The 20952-nt window shown below is 36.5% G+C and overlaps 9 protein-coding genes across 9 annotated transcripts; 6 read left to right on the top strand and 3 right to left on the bottom strand.

Annotated features, from left to right (window-relative positions):
* Positions 1 to 1239: 1239 nt before the first annotated feature.
* BDF20DRAFT_814305 (uncharacterized protein) lies at positions 1240 to 1698 on the top strand (the record flags this gene model as incomplete). The annotated part of the gene is made up of 3 exons (XM_053076960.1): positions 1240 to 1360; positions 1443 to 1533; positions 1620 to 1698. 3 exons carry the CDS (start codon positions 1240 to 1242, stop codon positions 1696 to 1698), a joined length of 291 nt encoding a protein of 96 aa, XP_052939933.1.
* Positions 1699 to 1725: 27 nt separating this feature from the next.
* BDF20DRAFT_911024 (phosphoribosyltransferase-like protein) lies at positions 1726 to 2710 on the bottom strand (the record flags this gene model as incomplete). The annotated part of the gene is made up of 5 exons (XM_053083776.1): positions 1726 to 1755; positions 1853 to 2095; positions 2171 to 2367; positions 2447 to 2501; positions 2585 to 2710. The coding sequence occupies 5 exons, from the start codon at positions 2708 to 2710 to the stop codon at positions 1726 to 1728; spliced, it is 651 nt and encodes a 216-aa protein (XP_052939932.1).
* A 2382-nt stretch (positions 2711 to 5092) lies between these two features.
* Positions 5093 to 5302, top strand: BDF20DRAFT_815062 (uncharacterized protein; the record flags this gene model as incomplete). Its single annotated transcript, XM_053077041.1, has 1 exon — positions 5093 to 5302. One exon carries the CDS (start codon positions 5093 to 5095, stop codon positions 5300 to 5302), a length of 210 nt encoding a protein of 69 aa, XP_052939931.1.
* Positions 5303 to 6644: 1342 nt separating this feature from the next.
* Positions 6645 to 7165, bottom strand: BDF20DRAFT_814107 (uncharacterized protein; the record flags this gene model as incomplete). Its single annotated transcript, XM_053076945.1, has 2 exons — positions 6645 to 6728; positions 6809 to 7165. The coding sequence occupies 2 exons, from the start codon at positions 7163 to 7165 to the stop codon at positions 6645 to 6647; spliced, it is 441 nt and encodes a 146-aa protein (XP_052939930.1).
* A 2871-nt stretch (positions 7166 to 10036) lies between these two features.
* Positions 10037 to 12120, top strand: BDF20DRAFT_905080 (uncharacterized protein; the record flags this gene model as incomplete). The annotated part of the gene is made up of 6 exons (XM_053083114.1): positions 10037 to 10076; positions 10147 to 10313; positions 10388 to 10486; positions 10551 to 10733; positions 10834 to 11887; positions 11963 to 12120. The coding sequence occupies 6 exons, from the start codon at positions 10037 to 10039 to the stop codon at positions 12118 to 12120; spliced, it is 1701 nt and encodes a 566-aa protein (XP_052939929.1).
* A 1919-nt stretch (positions 12121 to 14039) lies between these two features.
* Positions 14040 to 16528, top strand: BDF20DRAFT_815208 (P-loop containing nucleoside triphosphate hydrolase protein; the record flags this gene model as incomplete). Its single annotated transcript, XM_053077057.1, has 4 exons — positions 14040 to 14329; positions 14458 to 14782; positions 14860 to 14955; positions 15041 to 16528. 4 exons carry the CDS (start codon positions 14040 to 14042, stop codon positions 16526 to 16528), a joined length of 2199 nt encoding a protein of 732 aa, XP_052939928.1.
* Positions 16529 to 17201: 673 nt separating this feature from the next.
* Positions 17202 to 17904, bottom strand: BDF20DRAFT_911019 (uncharacterized protein; the record flags this gene model as incomplete). Its single annotated transcript, XM_053083775.1, has 2 exons — positions 17202 to 17539; positions 17658 to 17904. The coding sequence occupies 2 exons, from the start codon at positions 17902 to 17904 to the stop codon at positions 17202 to 17204; spliced, it is 585 nt and encodes a 194-aa protein (XP_052939927.1).
* A 1410-nt stretch (positions 17905 to 19314) lies between these two features.
* On the top strand, positions 19315 to 19593 carry BDF20DRAFT_793526 (uncharacterized protein; the record flags this gene model as incomplete). The annotated part of the gene is made up of 2 exons (XM_053076233.1): positions 19315 to 19495; positions 19565 to 19593. Coding segments are annotated over 2 exons (210 nt in total), but the record flags the coding sequence as incomplete, so codon positions are not given.
* A 39-nt stretch (positions 19594 to 19632) lies between these two features.
* BDF20DRAFT_815223 (uncharacterized protein) lies at positions 19633 to 20632 on the top strand (the record flags this gene model as incomplete). Its single annotated transcript, XM_053077059.1, has 2 exons — positions 19633 to 19769; positions 20005 to 20632. Coding segments are annotated over 2 exons (765 nt in total), but the record flags the coding sequence as incomplete, so codon positions are not given.
* Between the last annotated feature and the right edge of the window lie 320 nt (positions 20633 to 20952).

Raw genomic sequence — 20952 nt, 5'->3', positions numbered from 1 at the left:
AGAATGCTAAAACAACTTTATGAATTTGTCCTGAAACTTATAGAAAGGAGAGATCTTTGGCAATCCCCTTGAGAAGGACGGAACGAGCTTTTGCTCAAACTTACAGCACCTCCGGGTGTTTGAAGGCATTGCTCTTATTCATAAGAGCGTCTAGGCATATTGCCACTTTTTTTTTCATATATTTTATATTATCTTTAAATGAGAATGAAAAATGTATTTTTAAGCTTTTATGGTTATGTTTAAGCATGCTTGAAAGAAAAAAAAAGTTGCTCACATAATTATTGTAGATGTTGAAAACGCTAACATGAAAGAGGAACAGCAGAGGTCATCTACAACTTATGAACAATAACAAGCCATTATTCTGAATGACAAAGCTGAGAAAGAGTCAATAAGCTACTGACTGACAGCTGTATAGAACAAAAATCGTATTTAGAATTAATACGTTGTTATGGCCTTTTTACTTTTGATTTGCTGCTTTTGACAAGCGAAAAAGTAAATGTTTACCTCCACGGCTAGAGAGTCTGCTTGGATAATGGCTGAGATCATGCACATGATAAAATAAGCAAGAACTAAAATAGCACTTTATTTTCTTTCATACAGTACTTGACCTAGTCACCCATCGTGTCTTACCACTTGACATTCCACAATGGCTTCTTTTTTTTTGAGTTTTTTGCTATTCAACGAATCACCAAAATGCAATAGGGTCATAGACATTGGAATCGTCCAGACACTTCTTAGCCTCTGATAGAAATGCAAAGTATGAAAAGAACTGCATTAATCAGGTAGTAAGAGCTTTCTGATGAAATAAAATGAACTGTATGGAGCAGGAATAACGTTTTCTCCAAGATTGTTCCTGATTTGTCTCCGTTGGGGCCCTGGAAAAGCTTTTGCAGTGTGAGTTAGACGCGAAATAAAGATAGAATATTGGGCTCAAGTCAGTTATAAAGATGGCCATTATACCCTTATGACTCGTCTGTTAACGGTCAAGTTGATATGAGTACTTGTTTCGGCTACTAGCGAACCAAACCACCGACATCATTTTGTGGGTGTAGTTTTATCAATTCCCGGACAGTCACTTCGATTCATCTGCATTATCAAGTAATTCCGCCTCTCCATCCAAACCTTTCTTTCCCTAGTTCACTTTTTGAAAAGTTGGCTAGTTATACGACCCCTGGACTTGTAGAGCGTCTTTATATTGTTATAAAGTAGTGCAAGATGGGTAAAACACAACAAGAAACAATGAGTAATCCTTTCATATCAAAGGACGCCGAACTTCACGTATTGACGAGAACAGAGGAAGAAAATTGCTACAAAGATATGAAAGCAAAGGCTTTAGAAGCCTGTGAGCTACCCATTAAAGGTATCAGCGTAACTTTCAACAGAAACGAAAATGGGTAGACAAATGTCTCACACTCACTTTTTACGATGGGGAAATATATCAGATTTTGTCGAATGCAGTAAGGAGCACAACGTTACTGTCATGTGGACTTGCCGAAAAAAACTAAAAGCAATGAATAGTTGTTTAAATCAGAGGTAAAAAGAAAATATCATAAAGCTTAAAGTAGGGACTCTTCTGCACTTTTGTATGCACAACATTAAAAAAAAAAAATCCACTCGAGTAGGACATCACAAGAAGTATTGGATAAACTTTTATTAAAAAAGTTAGAAGAAAAAAGAAGAACCATGAAACAGCAATAGCAAGTATTGCCTATGCTAGATGCAGCTTTATACAGCATATTTCTGTTTACCTTCATCCTGTTTTTCACATGTACAAAAGAGATAAAGTCAAATTACCAAAATAAACAAGCAGACGCAAAAAAAAAAAATAATCAAACGTTTTCAGGCAACTTACACTAATAACGCATATATGATCGAGGTCTCTGAAATGTTCATTATAATCCAAGGCATATCCTACGACAAAGTCATCTGGAATAGCAAATCCGACATAATCAGGGACATATCCATTACTTCGTTCTGTTTTCTTGATGAGTAAACTGGTAACACGGATAGATGCAGGCTGGATTTTTGATAATCTTTCTAATAAGTAGACCATTGTATTGCCTGTATCAATAATATCTTCGACAATTAAGAGATTCTATAAGTAGAAGACGGTTCAGATTTGAGGACCTTTTTGTTCAACTTCTATGAAGGTCGCTTTCTTTATTTTTACCTTTCCTTTGAACTCTTCCAGTTCTGCATCTGTCAAAGATATCTTAACACCTGATTGCGTATCATTTGTATAGGATTTTACTCGGATAAATTCCAAGCTCAATTGGACGCTGGAACCATTATGTCTACAGAGCTTTTTAATTTCATTGACCAAATCTGCAAAGTATTGATGTCCACCTTTTAGCACACAGCAAACCACTATATACCATTTCAAAATGCAAAATGCCCTAAGGATGTGTTCATAACTCAGCTTGCTTGTTTATATTGTTCATTTTACCCAAGGGTCCTGGAGTATCATCTACAATAAGCCTTGCCAATTTTTTGATTCTATCCTGTATAGAATGACATGGTAAAAGAAGAAGAATTTGTTTAATACCATGTATTTGCTTTAACGAAGATCACTTTGTCCTATCACCATGATAACACCATGAGGAATCAAGATACTAGAAATATCCTTTTCATAGTGGTGAGGAATCACAAAATGGTCCATAGAATAGTGATTCTTTTCAATTGTAACATCAATCCAATCTTTAGGGTTCATATGCAGAGCTTTTTTTTTTCAGAATTACAGAAGAAAAAGGAATCGTGAGCAACTGTGCCACTGGTAGCACTATTCGAAGGCAACGGGGACAAAAACTGAACTCAGCAGCAGCTTTCTTCCCTTTTTCGGTCAAGGTCACCACCCCGCAATGATATTGCCCTGAGATGCCGTATTGCCACCGTCAATTGATCGCTATGCATAAAAATTTGGTCGGACATCAAATTTCAATTGGATTGTAAGTGCAATCATTAAAGAGTACAATGACTAGCCCTTGCCATAGTTGTGGAATTGAATTTTTCCTTATCAGTAAAGCTATATAACCATAATTATGATGTTCTTGTGAATACGTCTATAATGACCATTAACAAAAGTAGGGGCAGGGAATTTTTCAATGAGATACTGTGCTCTTTTTTCTTTTTTTTTTTTTTCCGTTAAAAACAAAATAGTTAAAGGAATATACGGCAAATTCAGTTGCCTTGATTGTCGTAGCAGACTTTCTACTTCTATGTCATTTATCAATTATTTGAAAAAAGAAAACACATAATAGAGCCTGTTCAACCTTATCTAGAGTAAAGAAAAGACGCGACTTGAAAACAGACGATGATGAAAGCACGTCCTCAGTTCTTACAAAATATACAAGCTAATAAACGGGAGGTTGATTGTAGCACTGGCAGTTCCATTACATTTCAAACCAAAATTCAATTTGATGATGACAACTCTATTCAAATCTGTGATTCACTATCGAGTTTGCTTCGTATTCAAACAACTGTATCTAGGTCGCGAAAACTGGATAAATGAAATTGATTTTGTTGATTTCCTCAAATAGCAAAATATACCCTTTTCTCACAGCTTTAGATAACATAAGTGATGTATTATCTGATGCGCCAACTGGCACTTGGAGTTTTTCCAACCGTGAATGGAGCAGTTACAGAAGGCTAATTTGATAGAACATTTCCTGCGTGTCAAGCCCTGCTGAAACAGCTCACTTGGGCATACTGAACAAAAATGATGTAAAGAAAGAACAAATAGGGTACATAAAACCAAAGGACTTACGGTTAATGACGTACTCTCATTGAGACACATATCTTGTTATCTTGAATGTAAAAGAGCTATTCCTCAATGCATGAAAAAAAGACCAGAACCTTTTTGCAGTCTCATTAATCTTCTATTTTTTTATTGATAAAAGATTCTTTTATTATAATATATACATCACACTGCGAATCTAGGCTGTTGAAAGAAGGCGCCATCCTTATTTATTTCCAGAGTAATTTGTTCGCTAAACATTGTTGATCAGCTATGATTCTGTCGATTGGATTTATACGAGCAATATGTTTAAATAAGTCGTCGCATTTGTTGAAATTGAACCTATGACCCATACCCATGCACTGTAGAAGCAAATTCATGTTTGAATGTTTGCTATCTAATCTTTTTGGTTTTTCTACCTAAGAATACTATTAAAAGTCGAGCTTTATTGGACCTTTAGATGATTTCATTTTTTGTAACGAACCTTGTATCAGCCACCAAAATGAAATTTAAGCTCTGAAAGTCATAATACACGATTGTAGAACATTACAATGAAGATGTCTTTTCAAGTGTCGTTTACAATGTACAAGCATTGATGGTATCAAGTTATATTTAGCTCTTATCCAAGATATTTTTAGATTTATTGTTTGTATCGTGCTACCATTAATGCAACTAAAAATAAAATCTCAATATTTACGCGTAGATTTGTACATTTGCATAAACTTAAAACACGCCCAGCTATTTTGATACAGAGGTCATATAGATTAACCGCTGTTATCGGTTTTCAAGGTGCTTACTCTTATCAAAACCGCCAATATAAATCTTGTACAATTCATCAAAATGTAGCAAACTGTCAGCCAGTATAAGATTTGTAAATAACTATTTTAAAAATGTGAGGCGTTCAATTCTGGTGTCCAGCTGACCCTCGATGACAATCAAGGTTCAACGACATAGTGTTACAGTTAGGGTTGTTCAGGGCATGATGATCAATTGTACAATTACAAAAAAGTAGATTTATTGTAAAGGTCAGATTTGTGGCGGTATACTCATCAGTCAAAGCAGTGAACAGAAGTTTCTTGTTTCTTTCTTAATTTGGCAAAATTAGTTTTCACGATTCTTAAAAATAGATCCTCTCAAATGTTTGCAAAAAGCTTCAGCTTCAAATCGCATCGCTAGAGTTACATATGTACTAATGTCGTGAAATCTTAATATGGGAAGTAATATCATATATAAATGGCCTCTTGTTTCTCCAATTCTTCTCCAGTTCAGAACCTCTCATTATAGATTATAGTCCTTACTACTCCATACTTCAATTAACAAATTCAAACTTTAACGCGCTTATTCTTACTATTTTTCACAATGGCTACTGTTCAATGGGTTTATGCTAATGGCTGTAACTGGGTTACGCTTGACGCTCTTGCTCAACAACACATTGAAAACCTATGGCATCATAATTCTTCAAGTTGGATTCAAAGTAAAAGTTTCAACAGACCGGTGTATATCGATATAGAACAAATGCTCTTATTATGTAATGGCATGTCGTATAGTATTGCTCGACGCAGGGCGTAGACGTACCAACAACATCTTTGACTGTATAATGAGCAACACATTGGTTCCGCGCAATCATCAGCGTCCCATCAATCATCATTTACAGAGGCCACATATAAAATTCCCTACTACCTATGCTTACCATTCACCATTTAGCGGTAGACTAGATATAAACGACTACTTATTCCGCTTATTTATCCACTTATCCATTACACATTCTGTCATTTCACATCAATTATTCATCTTTAAACAATTAATTAAATAAATCGTTTTACGTTTTTTCATACAATAGAGGAAAGGACGGGAAACGAGAAACAAACGACGACGCGTTGACCGTCAATTTTGATGTGTGTTCCTTAAATCGTTTGATTGACCCATTCTTGGTTTAAAACGCCTACAGAGATTGGAAGACGAATTGTTGTATATGCTTAATGGAAATTGGTAACGGATGTAAGTCGATGACTATGAACTCAAGTATCTTTATTGTTCTTCAGATGAAGTAGAAAAATTATTTACTTTGTAAGGTTTAATGGGAATTATATTATTTGAGGACGCGTTTGCTAGTCACTAATTTCAGGTACAGATGCTTGATGTGTGTAATTATCAGTAGGCCTGTATTTTCATTATATATGTTGTACATAACCTATATTAGATGCAATATAGATAGACCGTGGTGGAATGTATTCTCTACTTGGTTGTACGTACTTGAGTATTGTAGTTGTTATCTCACCAAACACGTCACGAATTACTCGCTGACGAAAGGTGATTTCTTCAATTGGTATGCAACTTTATATTAAATCGTTCATTAGATTTTACCCGTCTAATGGGAGCCTCTCAATACAAGCATAGCAACTGTACGCTTAGTTTACTTTTAATGACTGTGCTCGTATTATCATTAGGCGAACAAGTTTTTTGTCAGACATGTATGATCAATTTTTAATATGTGTTTGTGTCCATCGTAAATTGTTAGACAATATAACTAGCTAAATTTAAACCATATAGTAAAAAATGAAGCCAATAAACGTGATAAAACAAGGCTGTTTCTTTCCTTCATGTACTCTTTGCAATCATGTGAGGGTTCGCTTTCCAATTAATTTTTACACGTTTCTGACAGAGAAGAGGAGTTTCAAGAAGGCCTCCAAAATTGGGACTAATTGGGAATCGAGGATTTTGTCTTTTAGGATGAAAATTAAAAAGATTTAGATTACTTGCAGACAACAGACGTCTATAACCAGGGTTATGAATTAGCGTGGAAGGATAAATATAGATATATACAAATACAAGGTTTAGAGGGAATAATTAAATAGGATTAGAAAACAAGATAAAGAACATGAATGTTATAATAGTATGATAGAATGCCGTATTAATAAAAGTTCCAACTAATTTCACCAACGCCAATATCTAAATCGCCTACGACTCTTTCAAAGAGTAAGGGGGTCAGATCAAGCTAGTTTTGATATAGAAATAAACATTGTTTCAATGAAATTTGTATTGACTTGATCAGGTTTTCACAATGGCACAACTTACCTCTCCCCAGGAACATTCAGAACAAACATCCATCACTGTAGCCTTCGTACTACCCTTAGGGCCCCAAATTTCTACCTTGGCCCCACAATGTTTCGAAATTTCATCTTCATCACCGTATTGAGGACCATTAAGAGCAACTATTTCGGAATCGTCATCAATGTATGTATCCCAACAGGCACCTTGAGGGCCGCCATTCTTGTGAGGAGAATACCAAGTCGCGATACCAAAATGTTCACCGTCATAATCTTTTCTCTTGAGGACCGTGTTTTCTGTTGTAGTAATGGCAGGTGAAGCAGTGACCAAATTGGCAAAGACTGAAATGACAATACCGATGAAAGAAACGATTTGAAGTTGCATTATGAGTGTAAAGATGTGTCTATGCTTAGCTGGAAGGAAGATATAATGCAGAATAATCGAGAGACGACCGGCGTTCTTATGGGTTTCCTATAAATAAAACAAAATGATAAGATTGAGAACAAAATAGAAAAGAGACATTGGTAATGAAATAGGTCCTCTTTTATATATGATTTCTACCATTTTATTCACTCATGAACTTTTACTATTAATTATCGTTACAATCTGAGCTTTTTCGGATCAAATATATAATCTAATATCAACTTTTTATCAATAATATATTTTCTGAAACATTTAAAACGAAATACTTTGCATTTCGGATTTTGATTGAGTATATTACTCGGCAGAGTTTGAAACTAGCAAATAAAGCAAAGAACACAGTTGCATTTCGCTAAATGAAGAATCGACCCCGCTTCAACACTACACAGTATGAGATTGTTTTCAAGTATGACTAATAACGGGTAAAGATGTGCACAGGCCATAGAACCTCTTTCACCGTCGGGGAGTCATTCTGTGAAACGGCCCATGGTTGTTCTTACCGTCGCTTGGGTTAAAAATACACTCCGTTATTTTTTTCGTTTACGCCTCCTGAATAAGTAGCCTTAACTTCCTGTAAACAAGTAAGCGTATATCGTTATATCATCGTTAACTTTGTCCGATAATATGGTTGTAAATGCATAGTATTGATTTAGTCTCAAAGGTTATGAGTATTTCAAATATTTATTTCGTTAAAAGGAAATAGATCACAAACCCCATAACTGATTTCGAAAGACACATCACTTAACATACTTTTGAAACGCTCTTCTGTAGGTCCAAGATATTTGCAAACGCAAATGGCATTGTCTTATCAATTGGACGCGCTATCCCATCATCAATTTCAGGATTAAAATTAAAGGATAATGGGCATGCATACCCCGTCAAGAAATAGAACACAGAATCTTTTATTCAGGATGATGCTTGTGATTGAGGAAAAATTAGTCTTCGAAAATCAAATGATCGTTTTCTAATCTTATCTATATTATATCAATGGTCAAAGCACAATGCAAACACGCACACAGCTTAGCCAAATTGATAACGAAACATAACAAGACCCAAATTAACACGAAATTGCGCTGATATGCTTTATAAAATAATCCTTTCTCATAAATTAATGATTTCGGAGTTGGTCGTTGACAAACGAAAGATCATTTTCATACACCATGATGAAGGCTTATTAGCATGTGCCAATTTGAGGCAAATAAACCATGAAATTGTGGCGAGTTACTGATAGCGGCTTTTGTGTTGGAAGAGCAAAGAATTCTTCCTTGTTGACCTATCTTGAAACTGTTCTCATAGTTGGCATAATAATAATTACCCCATACTAGAGCTGGATGTGTAGATATTCGGATTGTATTTCATTATGACTCTCTCTTTTTCTTAAAATATACCAATTGTTTACAAACAAAAGCTTCTATTTCCTTTAAATAATATTCGGCAACCATCCCTGCTTCCTTACGTGGCGAATAAATATAATTCTACGTGCATTCAGCAACAACTTTTTGAAAATCCATTGCATGGGATTCCGAAATACATAAGGAAAAAATTTCAAGCAGCGTTGAACAGAAACATATTAAATATCTGTTAGTAGTTGTCTTTGAATGAGGTATGACAAGCTTGAAATGAAGAACAATGCCGACGCGTTTTACTTTATTGGCCTGAAACATTTTATAGTCTAGGTTCTCTGTCTAACAATTACAAATGGCAGAGTATTCAACAACAAAAACCTGGATGCTATGGGTCGCTCTGTGTATCAACACGCAGAATCTCAATCATGTTCGCAAGTTGATGCCGATGTTCATCTTTGCTGACGTGGTCGTCTTTTGTTCCCCATCAGTTGCAGAGGTGAACATCGCTATCAATTCCTTACTGTTGATAGCTGAAATTGCATTTAATGATGCAGTACTTTAGGGTTTTTTTTCTGACAAGTTATTTGAACTCATGTTGCCTTGAGTATTTGTTTGTATTTTATATTGTCAAAGGAAGTCTAGGAAGAAGTAAGTGGATATTTATTCAAAGTGCTATTATCTGTAACTTTGCTTTGAAGTTGGTGACTTTGAGGAACTAGATAGCTTTATTTCTCAAAGGGCCTGATTTGGAGATCAATATTACGCGGAAGATTGGCTGTACTTTGCCGTTCAATCAAGAATGGGAATGTTATAATTAATATTACTTGTTTATCCTGGTTGTATATAATCGTTATCATATATATATGTAACGGGAGGCTATACAAACTAACATAGTTATACGCTTGCAAATTGAAGTTGTTCACTCGCCACAACGCGTTAGTGGTTGCTGTAGCATGTCATCAATTTGACGTGAATTCTATTACTGACAATATCCCTGCTATAGTTGGTCCTAAAGTATCGTTATCATTATCCCTCAATGTAGCCTTTCGAAGAATAGACAATGGGTTGAAAATGGTTTTTATGTTAGAGGAGTCCATATCAAAATGTAATAATTGATTGCCTCCACTATTATCCATTATTGTTTGTCAATTTTTAAAAAAAGTGAATCTTGCTCACAATTGTATCTAATATGATCGTGTGAAGCTTAGTTGTCTTTTTTTTTTACTATGGCTGTAAGAATGACTATTTGTCTATCATAAAAGTAGTATATTCATGGTAGTAGTTCATTTGCTTTTGGTATTTCGATATTTTTACGATGCAAACATTGGTTTTCTGATGGATGAACAGCTGAATACTCATTACCTGAAATGGAAAGTTCGGTTTTATCCCTCGGGGGAAGCGCTTTTCCAATTTTTGTTTTATGCTCCTTTTCTGAACCTTTCTTCTTCTCTTCCAGTTATAACTCCAATTAACATTAAACAATTCACACATGTCTTGGTGGGGTCAAAGTCCTTTCGATGAGATAGTTGGTAGAGTAGCGATATTAAAGTCACTTGACTGGTAAAATTGTCTAATTCTTTATTTCGTTATAATTCATAGAAAAAGCTACCTCGGAGCTGTTACCTGGAGGTCAAGAAGACCTTGCGTTAAATTTGGAAATTAGCGATCAAATTCGTAGTAAAAAAGTGAATGCTAAAGATGCCATGCGTTCTATAAAGAAACGCATTCAACACAAAAATCCCAACGTACAGCTGGCTGCTTTATCGGTAAAATTGCTCTCTTCATTCATAAAATATGTTGGGCCGTTACTGACAATAATATGTGTGAATGCAATTTATAGCTTGTTGACACTTGCGTAAAAAATAGTGGCGAACTTTTTGTAAAGGAAATTGCATCAAGAGAGTTTATGGACACTATGGTTTCAATTCTTAAGGCACCGGTAAGGAAATGAGCATTTGAGAATAACTCACATGACCCATTAACGTTTTAAACTTTCTGTGTAGACTGGCTGCAATATGGACGTGAGGAATAAATTGCTAACTATCATTCAAACATGGGGACTGGCTTCGAAGAATAAACCAATTTTGAGCTATATGTATGATACATATGCCCTTTTAAAAGCTGAAGGATTGCCATTTCCTCAAATGAATGATAATATTGACGGTATATTATTGGAGACGGCAGTGGCAAGTTCTCGTTCTTTAAAAAATGATGTTCCCAACTGAGAGTTTGGCTTAACATTAATACTTTATCATTTTTTATTTTTTTTTTGAAATAACAAAATAGGCTCCTGAATGGTCTGATTCAGATGTGTGTGAAAGATGTCGTACAGCTTTCACTTTGACCAACAGAAAGCATCATTGTCGTAATTGTGGCGGTACTTTTTGTCAACCTTGTTCTGCTAAGACCATGTCCTTACCTCATCTCGGAATTAATGAACATGTACGTGTTTGTGATGGTTGCTATATCAAACTAAAGTTGGATAGAGCTACTACGGCCAATCAGGCCTACCAAAATCAGCGTTCAACTTCCCTTACGACAAATGCTTCAACAAAAGCCATCAAGTCCTCCGCTCCAAGGTCAGCGCAGCCATCATCAGATCAGTTTGACGATGATATAAAGAAAGCAATTGAGTTGTCTTTGCAAGAAGCGGAACAGCAGAAGAATAAATATAGCTCCGGATATACCCCTTCCTCTACCTCCTACAACCAACAGCAACCGCAGCAACAGATAACAAATGGCGTAAGTGCAGTCGAGGAAGATCCTGATTTAGCAGCAGCCATTGCTGCTTCCTTAAGGGATATGGAAATAAGTCAACAACGCACCTCGAACTCTCAAGAAGAAAACTATCGACAACAACAACAGACACCAGCTATCAATGCTAATGATTTGACATCTGTTGAGATGGAGAATATCTTACTCTTCTCTACATTGATGGAAAGGGTTTATGCAACAGGTGGAGATGTTTCAAATGACAATCAGATCAATCAATTATACACTCAAATTGGCGCTTTGCAGCCCAAATTAGTAAAGAGCTTGAATGAAACAATTCGAAAAAAGAATGCTTTTATCGAATTACATGAGAAATTGACTATGGTTGTGAAAGCTTATGATAAACTATTGGAAGAAAGAATCGCAGGCACATATCAGCAAACAGCTGGACATAATACTACATCCTCTCCCCTATACCAACAATACCAATATCAACCTGCTGCTGCAGTCACTACTCCTTCAACGTATAATTACAATAACACAATGAATGCTAATTATAGCAATCAGACCGTCACACCCACTATGGCAGCAACCTCCGTTCCTCCCTCTTCTGCTGTTTATTATGGCAGTCCACATACTCAATCACAACAACCACAACAGCAAGATTACTATTCACAACAACCATCAAACTATTACTACCCAGCTTCAGCTTCCAATGCTGCTACTGCTACAGTTGATCATCAATACCAACAGTATCAGCCTATGCCTTCTACTACTGAATCTGTGCCACCACATGCTTCAGCGCTTCAACAGCAACAGAAGCAACCACCTGTTGATGAAGCTCCTCTAATCGATTTATAAGTTACATATTATGTGTTGAAAACATTACAATAAAAAGGGAAACGGTCCATCTTTTTGAGCAATGAATCTGCAGTCAGAATTTGATTTGATTTGCACGAATCAAAAACAGAAGCCAAGTAAAGTTTCGTATAATTATTATACAAACTTACTCACTTGTGAAGCATTTGAGGATCAATGACCATATTCCTTTGTGTTAAATGATTAATTGCATTCCTTACGAAAGATTCCTTGCATTAAATTTTTTTGTTGGCGTGGAAAGTTGCTGTCTCCAAAAGAACCTTTTTATTATCTATCGTTAACATCACTTAACTTGAGGGTAAGAGATAGAACCTTCTTTCCTCCTTTTCTACAGACAAATGATGTGTAAGTTTCATTAAGGCAAGTACACTATATCTCAGTACATGCTGGAAAGAGTGCTTCCTTTTCTGGAAAAAAAAAAGGAGAAGAAGCTGAATCACAGAGAAAACAGAAATAACAATGCTGATATATGCTATGACATCCTTCGCTACAGATTTAGAGCATTATCAGAAACGATTTAAAAGAGCTTTAGCAAAAAATAGTTTGAAAACGTGTTTCTAACCATCGTCCTTCATTAATCCTTCTATTTGCATTTATGGGTGGGCCAAATTCATTGACAATGCATTAAACAAGCAAAAGTGAGATTGATTTTATAAGTTAAAAGAACAAAGTAGATGAAAACTAATTGTAGTATTACAATTACTTTGAACCGCTTAATTCTCTATCATAAGAAATAGTTAGTTTTTTTTTTATTTTACTATTTGAATTATAATATAAAAAAAGGTGTTGATGTTCTAGCCTACTCTCTAGGAGAGTAGTTGCCCAGGCAGCCCCCACGAGGAGAGACATCAACATGGCTGCCTATGGGACTGGTTGACATTAACCTTATGCTACCGGCTCACGAGGAACCGACAGACACCTATTTCAGGCAAGTGGCAACAACCAGCATTACACATGAATAGAGAGGCCATCATTGAACAATAGGAGTACTAGGCCATCTACACAGAGGAAACCAATTTAGAAATCAAAGCTACTGCAATATTTGTGCTGAGCTGATTCCTGAGTAAAGAAAAAAAGAAGCGGAAATTCAGAAAAATGAGCGCCTTTATATACTTTTTGAAAACAATTGTAACTCCTTTTAAAAGACTGCTTTTTGACCCAATAGACGTTGTGAGCATTTATCTCCTATTGAATAATTGCTCTTTCTTCCAATTGATATACATATGCAGCTAAACTATTCATGTACAGCAATAGATTTTTTAATCCACGCTGCTTGCTTTGATTTCCTCCAAGTGAGTAAACGATAATGTTACAAATCAAATATCTCGCCGTGTTGCAAAGTGCATGTATTGTCAATTGAGACGTTGCAAGCTTGACCCGCAAGATTATTTTCATTAAGCCAGATGGTATAATTAGTTTTTTATAAAACTGGGTCGTTAGCAGAGAAGAGTACATGAACAGCATGCCCAAAATCAGATAATCACTTTCAAATAAGCTATGGTCCTAGCTAAAATCCAACTTCCAAGGTTACGCCTGACCACTGCGATCATAATTCATTTATCAAAATTAGAAAAGCGAATATATTGATAAAGACAAAAGCTATTCGAGTATACCGCGTTATGCACTATTAGCATAATGGCCACAGTTATCAAAAGTAGCTCCACAAAATTGAAGCAGTATCCTGTAATTTGCTGTCATATCAACAGACGTTTCGGTGATTGACTGTATTTAGAAACCATGTGTTCTCAAAGCACAGATCTCGACAAAAAATATCGTGACTTAAGTTGGCTAGGTTGTGACGGCTAAACATTTTTTCTTTCTGAAGATCAAGAATCCTATGCCCATTATCCCCTTTTTCTTTTTTCAAAAGCAACATTGATCCAAATCAACCAACGCATCAGATGAGCGACAATCCATATTTAGCCCACTTGAACGAAGGCAAAAAGAACCCAAAGAATGATGCTTTTAATGGCATGATACCACGAAAAACTACAGCTGAACAAGCCGAAAAATTGGAAAATGGCACAGTTAACCCGTTCACTGGAAAGAACTATTCAGCTAAATACCAAAAGATTTTGGAAGGACGAAGAAAGTTACCAGTTCATGCTCAACGTCAGCAATTTTTGGAAATGGTCCACAATAATCAGTTTGTTGTGCTTGTTGGTGAGACTGGTTCCGGTAAAACTACTCAGTAAGTTCTCTATAATCTGATTGACATTCACTTTGTTGGTTCAATGGAGGGTCGTCGGTCATTTACGTTTGGTGATATAAGTAATTTGACTAACTGACGCTTTAACAAAAAAAACAAAAAAACATTAGAATTCCTCAATTCTTAGCTTATGACGAGTTACCTCACCTCAAGGGAAAAATGATTGCTTGTACACAGCCTCGTCGTGTCGCTGCTATGTCTGTTGCTCAGCGTGTGGCTGATGAAATGGATGTACAACTAGGACAAGAAGTCGGTTATAGTATTCGTTTCGAAGACAACACTAGTCCCAGTACTTTTTTGAAATATATGACTGATGGTATGCTTCTTCGTGAAGCTATGTCAGACCCTTTGATGAGCAGATATTCCGCAGTTATTCTTGATGAAGCTCATGAACGTACTCTTAACACAGATATATTGATGGGTCTGCTGAAAGAGGTATAGAGTACAATGTAAAAAGAGTTTAGGCTGCATTCGTATTGAAGACTAACCCTTTGTCTTTTATCACGTATTAGGTTTGTAAAAAGAGAAAAGATTTGCAAGTTATTGTCATGTCTGCTACTCTAGATGCAGGAAAATTCCAAAAATACTTTGATGATGCGCCATTATTGGTAAGTAGAAACCACATTAGAAAAGGAGCCATATACTATTGGGTGGGTAAGTAAATTCATTAATGGATCTTTATTATGATAATAGTCTGTTCCTGGTAGAACTTTCCCTGTCGAAATTTTCTACACAGCAGAACCTGAACGTGATTATCTTGAAGCAGCAATTCGTACCAGTTTGCAAATTCATCTAAGCGAACCCGAGGGTGATATTTTAGTATTTTTGACTGGTGAAGAAGAAATTGAAGCAGCTGTCAGCAAGATTAAAGCGGAAGGAGATGAATTGATTCGTAGTCAAGGTGCTGGTCCGCTTAAAGTGGTGCCGCTCTACTCTACATTACCACCACGTGCTCAACAAATGATCTTTGACGCTGCTCCTCCACCACGTACACCCGGAGGCACTCCTGGTCGTAAGATCGTCGTTTCTACTAACATTGCTGAAACCTCACTTACGATCGATGGTATTGTATACGTTATCGATCCTGGTTTTTCCAAGCAAAAGGTTTATAACCCTCGTATCCGTGTCGAGTCTCTTTTGGTATCTCCTATTTCCAAAGCTTCTGCTCAACAGCGTGCTGGTCGTGCTGGGCGTACTAGACCCGGTAAAGCTTTCCGTTTATACACCGAAACTGCTTTCAATCAAGAATTGATTGAAACTACATACCCCGAAATTTTAAGAAGCAACTTGGGCAGCGTGGTGCTTCAATTAAAGAAGCTCGGCATCGATGATCTTGTTCATTTCGACTTTATGGACCCTCCAGCTCCGGAAACATTGATGCGTGCGTTAGAATTATTGAATTATCTTGGTGCTCTGGATGACGATGGTGAACTCACACCCACCGGTGAACTTATGTCAGCATTCCCTCTCGATCCTCAACTCAGTAAAATGCTTATTGAGAGCCCTAAATTTAATTGCTCCAACGAAATCCTTTCGATTGCAGCCTTACTGTCTGTTCCTCAAATTTTCAGTCGACCTAATAATGCCCGTAAAGCAGCTGACGAGGCGAAAGCACAGTTTGCACACGCTGATGGCGATCACCTCACTCTATTGAATGCCTATCATGCTTTCAAAACCAACTATGAGGACCCCAATTGGTGTTATAATAATTTCTTAAATCACAGAGCACTGAAATCAGCCGATAATGTTAGAAATCAATTAAAGCGTACGATGGAGAAATACGATTTGGACCTTGTGTCGACCAATTTCGAGGACAGATCCTATTACACCAATATTAGAAAAGCCATCGTAGCTGGTTATTTCATGCAAGTCGCCCATTTAGAACGTTCAGGACATTATTTGACTGTAAAAGATAACCAGATTGTACAACTGCATCCTTCTACTTGCTTGGATCACAAGCCCGAATGGGTACTTTACAACGAATTTGTGTTGACTACACGTAATTATATCAGAACATGTATAGAAGTAAGAGCTGATTGGTTGTTAGATATGGCGCCTACTTACTACGATCTTTCCAATTTCCCGAACTGTCATGGTAAACGCCAGCTTGAACAAATTCGTAACAAAAAACTCAGGGAAAAAGACGAGGACCGTGGTGGCAAGAAGAAGAGAAAATATTAACGGCCGCCGCCACATGATAAAGATATATACTTATTATTGCTGTAACTCTCTCTCTGTCGAGCAGTCTTACATAGTACCCCCCCCCTTTTTTTTTCCCTAATGTGCATATAATAAACTCGTTTCAAACCTTTTCTAGATCAACAAAAGTATCTGTAGTAGTCAAGTTTGATTTCACGATGACACTAGTGTATTGGTTGGGGCAGACGGGAAACTCAAGCTGTATTTATTGAAATTTATTCACCATCCAAGAGGATTTGGATTGAATTCAAAAGCGTGTCTCAACGAGACCACTGTATATAGATAAAGCTATGAATCGGAAATATTCATGTGAATCCATCTATCACCATTGAATTTTTAGTTGCGAGAAGACCTGTGTTGGCGTAACATGGCACCTTGACAAGACTAAAACTGGGAGGCGGCTATGGATTCTTTGTGTGATGGAGAATAAAAAGGACCTGTTAACTGAATGGTGACATCAAACTTCTCAAGCAGCTGACTTTATGTCTTTTACTTAAAGAAAGACAGCTTTCCAAACTGCAGATAGCGTTGGACTGGATGGTATATAACGGACATTGCGATGTATGGTTCCCTATTGTATTTGATAGTCTTCGATGTGACGAGAATGAACCTATTCCAAGCGACAAGTTTACAATAGTACATATGTTTGCATAAATTAGATCAAGTAACTCGAAATAAAAGAGTTTGCAGTTTTATTTGTCGATGCTAGAATCATAATAGTACAGACGAATATGAAAACGATAAGCACCATAGAATAGCTACCCCAACCTGCTTCCACATAAGTTGCTTGCTTCACTAATAATCGTTGATTTTTAAAGTATTTGCCTATGCCAACTAGGAAGCATAAAAATCCAATAATAATGAAAATGAAGCCAACTGGTTTATTTGCAACATCTGCAAAATGGCTACCGCTATCACCGCTGTTGCTATTGTTATTATTGTCATGATCATCACCATTATCTGGTAACCGAAACTGAATCAGCACAGTAAATCCTATTGATACAGTAAAACTTTCTACAATAAGGATATTTCTGGTTTCATCCCTCACTTCTCTCTCAATCTCTTTCTATCAGGCTCGCCTACTGTGGCCCTCTCTGTCCAATATACAAACCTAAAATAATAAGGGTGCAAGAGAGTCGAAACCAAGTCAGCCAATTCCTTTCATTAGCTAATTGGTCTCTTGCCATACTTATATTATTGGAAACAAGTATTGAATAATCGAGAAGGTTTTCTAACCAAGAACTTTTATACACTTCAACTTTTCCTGCAAGCTCTAATTTCGGTTGCTGTACTGTATTCTGAGTTTGTTCATTAGAAGTAGTTGCTGATGCTGTTGAAGGTCCAGGTGCTGTACTCATTTCAAATATATTTGAACAAAATGATACAGGTTTATAGCGTTTTCTCAATAAGAAAAAGAAATGGGTAGTTATGAATCTAAAGCTGTTGTATTTTGTTTTGGAGACCAGCGTGAAAAATCAAGTAGCCATATTGCGTTAAAAAACCTACTTCTAGGAGTTTGGCTTGAAAAAAATCCGGATCAAAATTGCGTGCAGTCATGGATTCTATTTACGTCATGCTTGTTTTATTTCAAAGTTACACTGTAAACACTTTCCTAGGTTCCTTTGCTGTACCAGTGATCCCCTTGTCATGCTTCAGTTTGGTCAAAGTTTCAGCTGAACAGAACAAAAAAAGATATTCTATTTCTAACTTTTTTTTTTCTTGTGCTTATGATTTTGATACGTGAGAGAATAACTGGAACGCGGGATTTAGACTGAAAGCAGAAGTGATCGTTTGGGCCTGAGGGTGTAAATCCTCGTGTTATAGGTTGCCTATCAGCCTGTGGATTGATTGCGCTCTCCTAACAAGTTTGAAAAACCCGCAAGAAACAGGAGGTTATCACTGGCGTCAAAGCAAGGTCTTCCGCATGGGACAAATTTGGATCACTTCTTACTCTTTGTGCGCCCAAAAGGCAGCCATTCTAATAGATTGGACTTACACAGCAAAAACATTGTAATGGATAACGGTACCATTCATAAATCACCCGACGTACTGCAAGCAATTCCTGGCAATGGTCACAAAGCATTATCCCTCCCCAGCTTACTTTCCCATGCTAAATCCCGTCGAAGAATGCTGGGCAAAAAATTAAGGCAAAAGTACGTAAAACACTATGAAAAAGAACAAACTCGTAGCCAATCGTGGTGAAGAAGCAACCAAATCGATAACTGCCAAAAGCTGTCAGGGGTGGATACGCCATTCAACAAAGCTTATTGATAATTGCGTAGATATGATTAGCTTATAACCTATCAATAATGATCTCAATAAAGTGGTTCATTGTCTGAGTGTTCTTGACACTTCTACAAAAAACTTGAATGGAAGACAAAAATTATTTGTTCGCACTGCAAAAAAGATTGAAAGCCGAATAAAAAAAAATCGATTTTTTAAACGCAATACACTTGTATCTGGGAGTTGTTTTTTTTTTTCTTTTTTGGAAATCTAGATCATCAGAAACAATGTCCAACAATCATGCCTTCAATGGACAAAATATTGTAGGGAGCAGTTCAAATTCTAGTGATAACGAGAATACAGGTTTCAATAATGAAGAACATCTGCTTTCGCAACGGCAGTCAATATTGTTTTCTGAGAGTAATGGCGGTTTAGATCAACCAGATCAACAGTTTATTGAAGAAGCAGGCATCACTCTTATACCCGAAATGGACAAGCCCAGTAATGAAGAAATAAGTCAAGAACGACGCCAACAGAAATCCTTTAATGCCTTGTGTCAGATTTGTAAACGAAATGAATGGATTTATACTTGCCCACGTTGCCATACACGGACCTGTTGCCTCGACTGCGTTCGAAAGCATAAGAAGGAAACGTCATGTAGTGGCATTCGTGATAAAGTAGCTTATATACCCTTACAAAAATATAATGAGTCAAATATGATGAGTGGTAAGATAAATAGTAGTAACAGTTGAAGAAGAAAGAAAGGGGTAACTGATCGACGCCCTCTCTTTATAGATTATACCTATTTGGAGGATGTCTCAAGGCAAGCAGATAATGTAACCAGAAGTAGATTGAGTGTAACGAAAGATATAAAACACAAGGCTGCCGAGAATAAAGCGAGATTGGTGACAAAAATAGCTAACTCAATGGGAATACGATTTTCTTCTCTACCGGTTGGTATGAGCCGGAATAAGTTGAATCAGACAAACTATAGCAAAAAGTAAGGGGGACAAAGACATCTAAGTACGGTTATTACAGAAGAGTGGGCATTAACAAAATAAGTATATGGTTATGACGTTTAGCTTAAGACAGATTTTCTGGTCTTTGGAAATCAACTTTTGCAAAAATAATAGACGAGAGCGATATTTGGAACATTCGTAAAGTTATAATATGTATTCATCCATTGATTGTATTTGATCAAACTCATGCTTATTTTTCTTAACTTTACAAAACAGGTTTCCGAGCAATAAACCACTTTATGCATTTTTCGAAAATCTATTATATGCTGAATCTCCTCAAGGCAAAAGCGATTATCACATTATTCGTCATCAAGTCAACGATTTTGTTCAAGCCGGCCTTGATCAATTCAAAGTCGCTTTAAAAAAAGAGAAGGCACCTCGTGGTTATTTTATTGATGTATCGAATGTTATGGACGCACTATTTAGAGATGTTTTAAAGGACGAGGTCATTATTGAATTTCCAATCTTTTATATATGGTTAAAATCGGACGAACAGCCTTCAGATATTTCTGTGTTGGAAGAGAAAAAGCAACCACTAATAGTGCCGTTGAGAGAAGCAGCTGGAAACAAAGATCATTTTGATATGGATAATAACAGTCAACTACAGACTGGAATGGCTCAACAACAGAATATTGAAAAAGAGGATCAAGGGCAGACTCAAGCAGATGGGAATCCAAAAAACACGGATATAGATCCGATTCAGCCTTCAAATGATGCTGAAGTTATCATAGACGAGAATGTAATAAATGAAGAAAGTAATGATGCCATCGTTACTGAGGAAATTGAGACAAAAGCTTCTACTGAAGTAACATGCTCGACGAATATACCCAATGAAAATCAATAGACATTTCTGTTTTTATATATCTTACCATGTATCCTTTTGATTTATAATAAAAACAGCTCGAAAGGTCGCTCATTTTGCTACAATACGATCATTAGTAGCTTATTTTTTCATTTAGGCTGAGCAAAAATTCCATCCTTATATTCAATCATTTCAAACGGGTCAAGTAAAATACAGAGTAAAATGCATTCTAACACGAACAGTTTGCGATATTTTTAGTCTCAAAAAAAATCCCAAATGAAACGATAACTCCATCTCACAGGCCTTGAAAAACGTTTTACTGGTCTTGCAGCATGAAAATAATGTCTCTGCGTCTCTTTATG

This window comes from Mycotypha africana (assembly GCF_025528875.1).
Source record: "Mycotypha africana strain NRRL 2978 chromosome Unknown BDF20scaffold_2, whole genome shotgun sequence".
NCBI lineage: Eukaryota > Fungi > Mucoromycota > Mucoromycetes > Mucorales > Mycotyphaceae > Mycotypha > Mycotypha africana.
Note: the sequence above shows the minus strand (reverse complement) of the source record. Positions and strands in the feature narration are given on the sequence as shown.